The 11,569-nt window shown below is 43.8% G+C and overlaps 1 protein-coding gene across 3 annotated transcripts; it reads right to left on the bottom strand.

Annotated features, from left to right (window-relative positions):
* Positions 1 to 502: 502 nt before the first annotated feature.
* Positions 503 to 9,907, bottom strand: mfsd11 (major facilitator superfamily domain containing 11). 3 transcript variants are annotated; one of them, XM_005469103.4, is made up of 15 exons: positions 9,771 to 9,907; positions 9,479 to 9,671; positions 8,857 to 9,045; positions 8,721 to 8,776; positions 7,886 to 7,993; positions 7,723 to 7,802; positions 7,538 to 7,634; positions 5,898 to 5,956; positions 5,624 to 5,783; positions 4,039 to 4,082; positions 3,887 to 3,952; positions 3,597 to 3,722; positions 3,333 to 3,507; positions 2,852 to 2,987; positions 503 to 2,766 (listed from the first exon to the last, which is right to left on the bottom strand). In XM_005469103.4, exons 3-15 carry the CDS (start codon positions 8,950 to 8,952, stop codon positions 2,605 to 2,607), a joined length of 1,365 nt encoding a protein of 454 aa, XP_005469160.1. In that variant the 5' UTR covers positions 8,953 to 9,045; positions 9,479 to 9,671; positions 9,771 to 9,907; the 3' UTR covers positions 503 to 2,604. The 3 variants fall into 3 exon arrangements, with proteins under 3 accessions (XP_005469160.1, XP_013125299.1, XP_013125298.1); XM_013269845.3 differs by lacking the exon at positions 9,771 to 9,907 and having other exon boundaries at positions 9,439 to 9,761; XM_013269844.2 differs by lacking the exon at positions 9,771 to 9,907 and having other exon boundaries at positions 9,479 to 9,760.
* Positions 9,908 to 11,569: the final 1,662 nt, after the last annotated feature.

The following is an 11,569-nucleotide window of genomic DNA, read 5'->3' as shown; positions in this document are numbered from 1 at the left end:
GAGTATCATAATAAAATTAACAATAAAAGGACATATTTGAAGGCAAATGACTCGCAGTCACAGTCACATCAGCTCTCATGCTGACGTTGCACAGCCTGTATTATCCGATTTGTAGTTTCTATGTAAGCATTTTGTGAGGTTTGACATGCCATACAAATAAACTTTATTACTACTTAAGACAGGAACATAAACAGTTTCATGTTTGTTCATATAAAACAATCCGGAGGTCCAGATGAGTGAGTTAGGCGAGGTGAAGCCTCAGAGCCCAGAACAGTTTGTGTATCAGGCAGTAAGCATGATTATTTCTGCTGCAGAGGTTTAACACAAGAGTCTGTGGGGACTAACTCACTGCTGGAGCCTCCTGTCTGGGTTAGCGTCATACACAAATAACCCAAAAGTCAGTGAGGATCCAGGTGTGTTTGAAGTGACCGACAGCTCTGTTCAGATCATCTCGTGTTTCCATCCTTAAAGCTGTGGAGCTCTCATGTAAAAACACAATGAATGCAGAAAACAGTATTTTATTGACAAGAAAAACATGCAGGCAGAGGTTTGGGTGTCATTTTTAATTACATTCAAGTATAAAATCATCGTCTTGGTACATTTCCCTCATTTATCCTTTGATTGCGTTCACTGCAGTGGCAACATGAACCAAAGTTGAGCAAACCCGACTCCCAGCAATAAACTAACTACAATAGTGTACGGCCATTTGTCGTTTGACACTTGGAACAGAAAAAAAACAAACTACAGCATGTCTGATGTTGCTCCTGGTCACCATGGCAACATTACAAAAAGCATTAAGGCTCAAATGTCATGCTGTGTCTGTTTGGCGTTACATCAGTTTAAACCAGAGAGTGAAACTGTGAATCTGCACTGATCACACAACGAGACAGAGTTTCAGCCGTGCCAGCAGCCCAGTGAGGCTCGACCTCAATAAAGATACCTTCTGCCACCAGGTGGGGGCATTTTCACGTGTTGAGCTACAGACCACCATCAGAAGTGAGAATATATCATGATGATTTAACTGGTTAAATAAAGGCTATACCGACTCACTGCACCATCTAACAGAACGTCACAACTGCTTCGGCTCATTTTGTGGCACTTTAACTATTTTAAAACAAGAATTTATCATTTAAGTAAACCTGAACCAAGGGAACGATTAAGTTCAGTTCAAGACGGGCAGGGGGGAGTCAGACGACGAGCAGAAAGATGAACGAGGGCACAGTTTGTTATATTTGTGCAGGAAAACCCTGAATATCTTCCCATGACTGTTTCTCATTGGTTTTTGTGGCACCGCCATCCTCACATCTACCAAGTGATTCAAACTGAGTGAAATAGCACCCCCTAGTGGGCAAAAACTGCACAGGGCGCCTTTAATAGGAAGGGAAAAAAACAGTTCAGTGGATGTTGCATTATGGGATTTGTAGGAATGCATTTTTTCCCTCTCTTTTTACTGTAGACACCCACCCGTGTGAGCCACCAAACATTAGAGATATCCGATCACTGAGGCGCTGCTTCAGGTCAAAGTCTGCGTACCTTCAACTCTGTCCGTCACCATCAGTGCAGGAAAAAAAAAAAAACCCTCTAATTTTCTTCTCTTTTTCCTGTTAAACATGATGAGGTGAGAAAAGCAGCAAAGATGAGAAAGAAAAACAAACAACTTCTTCCTCTCCTTAGAGCCACGAACAGAACGTCGTCCGCTCTGCAGTCTGAGCCAAGAGCCGTCAGCCACGCCTGATTAAGAGCCGCTTCCTGGACCGCAGAGATGCACTTCGACGACATGAATCTCATTACAGCAAAACCAGTCATGTAAAAGAACAGAAGACGAGGGGTGAACGTGAATCTGACACCAAAAGTTTAAAAGAAGTGACTTTTTTTTGTTTCCCTTTTAAATAAAAACGGCTTCATTTAAAGCCGAACAGCCGAGAACAGTAAAACTGCCTCACGTGGCGTGAATCGCAGACTGTGACCGCTTCACTCCAACATTAGAAGGAAGGAAAATATTTATCAGAGACGTATGAAACCCATGAGTGACCACCCTTCAGTATTTGGCTGTAACCAGAGCTGGATTTGTGCAGAAGTCTAACTTTATCCTTTTTCAAGAAGTCCAAATCCAGAACAAATATGTTTAATCATTTAAAACTGCTCAGTGATCTGGAGGTCATTTTCCCCTCAGGTGGGTGTGGTTTCCGTGGAGCTCTCCTGTATGTTTCTAACAGATGACCGAGGGCTTTTCACAGGATTTGTTGTCAAGATGAAAGTTGGTCCACTGAAGGAGGACTAACAGCGTGACGCCGGCATGAGCAGTGGGATTATTACTCTCTTTGCCTTGAACAGAGTTTAATTTCAGACCGAGTGCACAAGAGGAAGAAGGAGGGTCTGGTTATGAAACTAAACAAGGTATATGAGGTGTGCACACCGCCGTCGCACATGCCGTTTGATTTAATTGGGTAAATGCTGAGATCAGGAGGAGCGTTTGGTCCCGGGTTCAGAATCTAAATGTACCACAGGTAGCATCAGTCAGTGCGCCAGTCGTCCCTGGGCAAGGTTTTTTTTTCCCATGCAGAGCGAAACACCCCCAGCCGTGCCCTCGTCATCCGGCCCGGCTCAGATGCTGTCGTAGTCTGACTGCCGCCTGATGGAGTTGGCCATGTGCTCCACCTTAAAGAAGGTTATCGTGCCCAGAAATCCCACCAGGACCAGGATGAGCAGCTGCCAGTGCAGCAGCAGGTAGTTACTGTAGTAGAAGGCCAGAGCGGCCATGATGGACTGCAAGGAAATGACAAACACAGGTTAATTCAAAATAAAACTCAGCTGTAAAACAATGTACTCTCCTGTTCAGCGTTTGTGTCACCTGGATGAACTTGAAGACAGCGAAGGCGGGGGCGCTGTTGTCGTGGAACATGAAGCCGATGATGCTGAGGAGCTGCGTGTTGAAGCAGCTGTCACCCAGACCGAGCAGGAAGCTGCAGAACAAGGCCACGCCCACGCTGAGGCACATAAACGGTAACATTATTTAAACAATGTTGTTGGGTTAAAGTTTAGAAAACCAAAGTCTGAACACAGTCAGAGGGTTTGTAACGGAGGCTCAGGGGAAAGAGAACAAGGCTTTTATTGTGAAAAGGTAACAAAACCATTTATTTGCATTATTTCAGTCATTTCGATTTTATTTTTAATGTACACACATTTATTAACAATCATATATATCAACACTTTCTATATTTTTTCATTGACCACTCCCTTTTTTTATTAGTTTGATAACTAGTTGTTTTTCTAAAAGTCGATTTCGTCGTTATGAATCACACCTCAGTGCTTCACATGGGATTTTTCTTTACCTGGGGGTGATGAAGGCCTCCAGATCTGTTCCTTCTTCCGGGGCCAGTGGAGCGTCACTGGCGATGTTGAGGAAAATCAGGTAGAAGGCGATGATGTGGGTGATGAACCCGAGCAGGACTATGGGGTTCCTCCCAAAGCCGATGCGTTTGTTCAGTATCCCGAACACGCTCCCACCTGACGGAGAGACACGACACTCCTCAGCTCGTCTCCTCCTCGTTCTCGCCCTGCGGCGTTATCCCGTTACCTGAATGAAGATGACTCACCTAAGATCTCGCCCACGCCGATGCAGATCCCAGAGATCCCGATCAAACTCTTCGCATCCTGGCCGAAGCTCATCATGGCGCCGATGCACGTGCCGTACACGCCGCTGTAGAAGGTCAGCTCCAAACCTGACGGAGCCGCAGGCATCGGGTCAGTTCGAGGGGCTTCAGTATCAGTCGTGTTTAAATGTGCACTGACCGGCTTTTTGCATTCAATCATTTTCATAACAAATATCTGATTGTGACTTAAAGGAAGAGGGCGTCCTCTCCTCGCCCAGCTCGTCTCCACCCACCTGTGTATCCAATGGAGACGCCCAGCAGCAGCATTTCTTTGGTGATGAACAGCTTACATGCTTTGACTGCAGACAGGAAGCAGAGGTTAACACGCGGCTCGGGACGTTTCAGCTACAGGCGAGAAACCGAGGACATTTTTTCAGAAACTCACCAAAAGCGTCGAGCGCCTGAGAGCAGAGGTGAGAGCATCCCGAGCTGCAGAGAGGAGAGAGAGGAAGGTTCATTATACTCATTTAAACATTCCCCATGAAGGTTTCTGCCCCTCGACCTTCTAAGGTTCATATTTATATTTGGGCGCTCCTTCCTGAGCCGCCTTGGTATCCCGGAGACGGTGTCCCGAGAAATGCACAAAAGACCACAAAGGATGGCGTTTACAGTTAAAGGTCGCCTGTCTCGTTTCCACTGACCCTGTAAGTAATTATCCTTCCTCCCGTGGACCAGAGAACCACGGCACCCATCCGGCTTTAAAAGAAAAAAGAAAAAAAAAAAAAAGTTTTCCAGAACATTTCCAATTCTCTTCCCATAATGCATGGAGAGCTCTTATTTCAAACACATCTCAATTTAAATTTTGAAAGTACTTTTTAACTCTCATACAGCACACGGATCACCTGAATAATTACTAATGACTGAGAAAAAGTTTCCATACTTTCATTTTTCTAATTTTCTTTAAATTATGAATCATTTTACTGTTTAAGATCAAAGCTTCCATTTATTTTTCAGATATATTTTTCTACATCTGGAAATATTTTATCCTGCGTGTTTCTGTAGCAGCCGTAAACACGGGAACGCTCACCAGGTGGAGCAGGTGAGGCTGGTGCAGAGGCGGGGTCTGAATCCACACCCGGTCATTTCCCACCAGCACCTACTCGACTCAACTCTATTGTATTTCACTCATTTTCCATTACAACTGGGTCATTGAGGCAAAGCGGGCTGAAAGTCCCGTGCCCTCATTTCTATGAGACACGAGCAACAATGGAGGACATCGAGGCGAGGGTCCACCTGCTGCTCGCTCTGCGGCTTTTTCCCAGGATGAAAAACGAGAGCCCACGAAGGCGGCGCGCGCGCATGCACACACTTCCTTCACCGCTGGATTTTTTTTTTTTTTTTTCAAAAAAATGGAGCTTTGATGGAGCCTCCGATGACTCATCTAGTCACGCCCCTCCCTGACCAATCAGTGGCCGAGCAGGCATTAAAAAAATCCTGATCCCAGGAAGTCGAGTCGAGTAGGTCGTAGTGAAAAAGAAAAAGAAAGAAGATGTGTTACTGCGCATCTTCCCCTGCCACCTGTCCACCGTTCTGTCATAATAAAGTCTTAAAAAGCTCCAGAATTATATAAAATAAAAAGGGATTTTTTGTGAAATGCATCATTTCCAGGTCTTTAATAACAAAAAGCAACACGCAGAGACATCTCCGTCTTTTCCTGAACTCACAGTCACCTAAATAACGTCCGTTTCATCCTTGAGTGACGGCCTGCAGACCACTGTCTGCATGTTGCAGCTGTTTTCTGTCAGCAGGGGGCAGTGAAGAGGCGTGACGGTCTAACATAGAGCCCAGGGTTGAAACAAGGAGACAGTCCCGCTGCAGCGGTGTGTGCAGTCTCTCATGATCTTTTAGGTTTTATTTGCTTTATTTGTTGTTGTTCCTCATCCTGTCCTATCCAATCAGCATCTGACCCACAAAGCTGCACATGCCTCTGCATACACAGACACAAACCATAACGTCACCTGCGGGCTCACCTTGTTGCGGCGTTGTCGCAGGATTCCTCCTGCAGCAGCGGCTCGGTCGCCTCAGCAGAGGAAGACGATTCAGAATCAGGCTTCCTGAGGAGGAAGAAGAGGAAGCAGCCGACCAGGCTGATCACCGTCAGAGAGATGAACACCGTCCGTCGGTCCTGGTCTGAGAGGAACAGCATGAGTCAGACGCTTTTCATGAGACGGCCACACAGGAAGTTAATGCTATAAAAAGCGCCGTGTGAGGCAGAGAGCTCATAGAAAATGGCTGGATTCAGACCTGTGATGTGGACGTGTCCATGCCAGGCGCAGTAGATGTAGAGGTTTCCAAAGAACAAGCTGCAGAAAGAGGGAGGATGTTAAAAAAAAAAAAAAAAAGGATTTAAAAAGGCGTGCACAGAAATCATCATGTGACTGAACTTCCCACAGAGCGCCATGAGTTTCTGAATCCACCGTTCCTGTTCACGTGAGCCACTCATGGTGAGAGCTGTTCACGAGCACCACAGTATCATATTTACCAGCATGCTGCACCGAACATGCTCTGCCATAGGGATGGGTATCGTTTAGGTTTTATCCGATACCGGTGCCAAACCAGTACTTTTGAAACGGTGCCGGTGCTTAAACGGTGCTCAAACCGGTGCTTAAAGAATGGAGAACACAAACTGTCCAAAAACCTCTCATGTTCAGCTGGTTTTTTGTAAAAAGATAACAATGTTAGCCTTTTCTGCAGCTATAGGGCATATATGGTCTCACTCTTGGCTGGAAGCAGTGCTTAAACAATGGAAAAAACACAAACTTTGTCCAAAAACCTCTCATGTTTAACTGTTTTCCACTTTTTTTTTGGTCATTTTAGCCTTTTTGGCCAGGGTGAAGGAGTATCTGCCATCAAACAAGAAGACAGCCGCATGTAACTACGACGGTGTTTGCTAGTTCACCTTACATGCATTAATGTAATAACGTGGTTAGCCTACTCAACGTAAATTACACACGAACAACATGAAGCTACTCACGCAGAGAAGAACGGCTGCTGCTGCCATCATCATCCTCATCATTCTGCTACACTGACAGGGCTAGGGGCCAGGACTCTACTCTTCGGGTTTTTGGGGGATGTTGCTAACTCCGGGTCCGATAACAGGCACCACACCCGCAGTAGATGTGCACGGTGTGAGGTCTCGCAGCAAGCTATCAACCACGGCGCATTTCTCGGCTTTAAAAAAACCCGCTATGCGTCGCCAGGTGTTTCATCAGATTCGAGGTGTTACCTCCTTTGACAGTATCACAGTATCAGCTTAAAGCACTTGTTGCAGTCTGCTGAGTTTGCATCTTTTGCTGTGAAGTACAGCCAGACTTTTGATCGCTTCACCTTGGGCATTTTTAATCTGTAGCTCTGCTCTAAAAGAACGTACGTACCTGGGCCCGCCTACTATCCTCGGAAACATAAAATGATTGGCTAGAATTGGCTCAGGAAAAAAAAAAGCACTGAAATAAAGCACCGAAATGTGCGCTGCTTTTCGGTCTGGTTACTACCGTTTATGTCAGATGGCACCGGACACCGGTACCCATCCCTACTCTGCCATAAAGCTCGCCATGGTTAACGTGGTTCCCGTACAACTGAGTGACCTCTGACCTGTTCATAGTGACAGTAAGGCTAATATCCAATCAGATTTCTTATTACAGGCCAAACAGTCGCCCCCGGCTGGCCATCAGGAAGACTACTGTATTGGCTTCTCAGACCCCAAACCTACATCCATCTTTTATATACAGTCTATGGTCTGCCTGCTGACGTGGTCACTGAGCAGAATCTGAAACGTTCTGAGGTTTATGGGAAAGTGTGGCAGTGGTTTGGCTTTTAGACCGAACTGGGGACAACATGGGAGTCGTTGAAGCTTATATCCTGACTATGTACTCCTGAAGGTTTACCTGAACTGCAGCAGCGCCCAAAATATACCACTGTTTCTTCCAATGGTGCTGTCCGTGGAGTTGATGGTGAGGACGTTCCCCTGAGCTGTCCACAGCACTAGAGTGCAGAAATCAAAATGTCAGATATGTGCACAGACCAAGCTTCTTTTCCAAATATCAGGGCTAGAGGGACAATGCTGCTTTACCTGCTGCTGCTATTCCAACCAGCACGGACGCCGTGTAGAAGCTCCAGGTGTACGGGTAGATGAACATGGCGATGTACAGGCTGTGGAAGACGACAGTGCATGAATTAGGAGGTTTGTTTTCTATTGAAGGGGTGGAAAAGAGTGGATGCGAGTGTGCAGGTACCTGTACAAAAGCCCGCTGAAGAACATGGAGAGCTGGGGCCCGATGACCGCCACCACCGATGGGGCGATGAGGTTGGAAGCAGAGAAAACGCCGTAGATGATGGCCATGCTGCAAGAGGTAGAGCACAGTCAGGCACCTCGCTTGACTCGGATTTTTTAAATTTGAAGCCACGCGAAGTGTACAAAACCAAACTTTACAACCACCAACACAGAAGAAAAACGAGCGGTTTAGGTTCCTGCTGACGGCCTTGCAGTGCTTTCCACCAGTCAGCTGTTTTCAAGGCTATGCCTCTGTTAACTTTATGAACTAACGAAGCTCTCCACTTCAGTTAAACCCTCTTGAACTCTTTGGTCACAGAGCACTGACAAACTCCGGATGATCTGCTTGATCCACTCATACGGCATCATGGGAAATGTGGTTGTAATCACATGGTTGGTAGTTAACAGCTTCCTTCATTATTGTTTTTATTTTGTGAAAGTTGTTTTTTGAGCCTTCTGCAGGGAAACTGCAGACATCTGAACACTTTTCTGTTTTTTTCTGCTGCTGGCACCGAATTGAAATGAGCATAGATTTAAAACAACAACAACAACTACAACAAAAACAGTGAAATGTCTCCGTTTTAAACTTCAATGTGACGTCTTTTCACTGCTTAAAATCAGCTGGAAGCTTTAAATAATCGACAGCGATTATGGTCTCCTCACTTTCTGGTTTCTGGAAGGTTTCTGAAAACTCTGACAGTTCAATAAGCTCAACCTTAGATTGAATTAACCCCTCAGCGCTTTCTGGCCGCGACTGATTCAATTTGAGAAAGTGCCACCAGTCGACACTTGTTTACCTCGTGTATCCGCTCCCGTGGAACTCGGTGCTGTTGAAGCTCTTGATCACTGTTTGCTGTTAAGATAAAGAAAAAAAGACTTAGAAATGTACAGTTTGCGTAATTTTGACAGAAGTGGGGTCAGTGACAAACCTACCTCTATATTGCCACATGTCTGAAAGGCTGTGAACATGAACATAAAGCCGAAGCCGAGGATGATGATGTTTAAAAGCTTCTTCCCTTCTGGACTCATTCTGGAGGTTGTCTGAACTCCCAGAGCAAGTAAACCCCCCCCCCAAAAAAAATAAAATAAAATAATAATCTACTGTTGGTGTGAAGAGCTCATCTGAGAATAGAAACAAAGGAAGTACATGTACAAGAAGCTTTAATCAGTCAACAGCAATAAAACTAAGCCACATTTAAATTCCGCCTGTTTTACCGCAAACACCCATTTTCTGCGTTTGTTTGACAAAGAATTAAAATCAAAAACAACACTGCCTTCAAAGCAGTGTAGTGTGATTGATGTGATGTACGCCGAATTATAAAGAAGACAGTCTGGGGTGAATGAACACAGCTGTGTGCCATCTGATTTTATACGAAAGAGGGATAATTTAGACACTTGTAAACGAGATTCGCTCTGCTGCTCGTTGCTAGAAATGCATAATGCGGAAATGCTCCAGACTATTTCCGATGACAAGAGACAAATCGGTATTTTTAGTTTTTTAAGTGTCACGCTTACAGAGCAGTTGTGCCTGGAAAATCAGCCGTGATCAGCTCACCAATTCTGCCGACGCTGCTGAGCTAACCTGCCCGCTTTTCTCCTCACTCAGTCGGTCAGCTCTTCGTGGGAACCCCCGCAGCCATATATCATCACCGTTCGGATCCTAAACCAACTTTAACACCATGTTTCCGCCGTGGAAAGCTGGTTCCCGGAGCTCTTTCACAGCACCGATAAACAGGACTGACCTGAAACTAAAACGAGAGTCATGTGAGTGAAATCAGCTGACAGGCCAACAGGCTCTGCTACAAGGAAACGGTTAAAAACTTGCACATGCGCAGAAAGAAACTCACACAACCCGCGAGCTAGGCGTTTCTCTTGGTTTCCGTTTTCGTTTTAATTTTTTTATATATTACATCTATTATATTTAAAGCCTTGGATTTCCTGTTCTGTAGGGGGAGCTCTCGAGTTCGTCCAGATGAATGATCAGGCATCTGAGGAGCTGTAGAATAAAATGTTCGTAAAATAGTTCTATTTTTAGATTATTTTTCACACACACACACACACACGCACACACACACACACAAGCACGCACCAAAAAACGTTATGTTTGCAACGTGGACATCACATTGTGCAGTTTACGGCATCCGCCATCTTGATTTGGGGCATGAAGCCAGCAGTAGGTTGTGGCGGTTGAAGGTGTGGCATCATCAGCACCTACTGCTTTTTCTACACACAGGTAAGCTTCTGCTGTGGGCTAACCGCGCTTCTGAGTTTTTGTTGTTGTTGTTGTTGTTGTTTTTTCAATATAGATCTTTATTCGAAGAAAGAACAAAGTACAAACTCATTAACTTAAAATAAATACAATACAGCCATACTTATCAGAGCTTAAACACAAAAGAGACACATCTAAATGTGTCACTGGGAGCAGAAAACAAGAGGAAAAATAGCAAAAACTGAAGAAGCTTTTGTATCAAGCATGAATGAATGAACTAATATTTAGTTGAGAATAGTGAAGTTCTAACTGTGTCTTTAATTAGAATTCTGATAGTGTCAAAACATAAATTCCTTAGGGCTTATTAAATTAAAGTTGTGGAATTCCATAATAAAGGTGAGGAAATGAGGTTTTCTGTTTAGACATTTACATTTATGAATATGAAAATTGCCAAAAGAAGAAAATAAGTGAAGAAATCAGAACTTCTTCCTGTTAACAACACACACAAGATGACTAAAAAAAAAAGTTATATCCTGCTCAGGCATCAAAGCTAAGCTTCCTTTTTTTTTTTTTTTTTTTTTTTTTTTAATGAAACAGTTTTTAATGACACTGTTATCAGAGTCAGACACTTTCGAAATGCACCTAGCCCAACTTCTCAATAGTCACACTGGCTTTTGTATTCATTAATTTCAGGGTTTGTTTGTTTGTTTTTTTCTCCAATACACAATTTTTTATATTAGCTCAAACTATTACCAAAGTACATACAAAATACATACAAAAGTATTAGTTACAACATAAATGTTGTAACTAATATATATATCAAAGAGGACTGTCTCTGGGTTACCTCTGGTGTCAGCACAGGACTTGTGTCACTTCCTGTTTGTCGTCTCACTATTTTGTTTCTTCTTTACAGGCTTCAGTAACAGGGCTGCATTTATGTTGTGGGATACTTACAGCCTGTGATTACTGTTATTTAAAAGATGTTGATAAATGGTTTAACAGTTATAAGAGAGATATCAACAAAATTAAAGGTGAACTTTAACTTATTTTGTTTGTTTTTTTTATGCACTTTGCTTATCAGGAAGCTGGGATAAGAGAAAAAGCCATTCTGGAGGTTCTCAGGAGTTATTTTGTGTTTTAGACAACAGTTTGGAATCAAATTTTCAACAACATAATTCATTACATAAAAAATTTATGTTTGTTGCACGCGTCATTTTCAGAGTCATGAGTGGGACGGTAACTGTCTTGTAATTGTATGTTATGTATTTAGATACATTGTTTAGTGGTAATGTTCTAAACAGAAGAACCCCAAGTGTGGTGTGTATGTGCGCATTGATCTGCCTGTGTTCTTCCACAACATGGTCAATAAAGTAAGTCATTTTCCACTAAAAGGGTTGTTAAGTTATCAGAGAGAACATAACATTGTAGAATGACCCA

The sequence above is a fragment of the Oreochromis niloticus genome, linkage group LG4 (assembly GCF_001858045.2).
Source record: "Oreochromis niloticus isolate F11D_XX linkage group LG4, O_niloticus_UMD_NMBU, whole genome shotgun sequence".
Lineage (NCBI taxonomy): Eukaryota > Metazoa > Chordata > Actinopteri > Cichliformes > Cichlidae > Oreochromis > Oreochromis niloticus.
The sequence above is the reverse complement of the archived record's forward strand: the minus strand, read 5'-3'. Positions and strand labels throughout refer to the sequence as shown.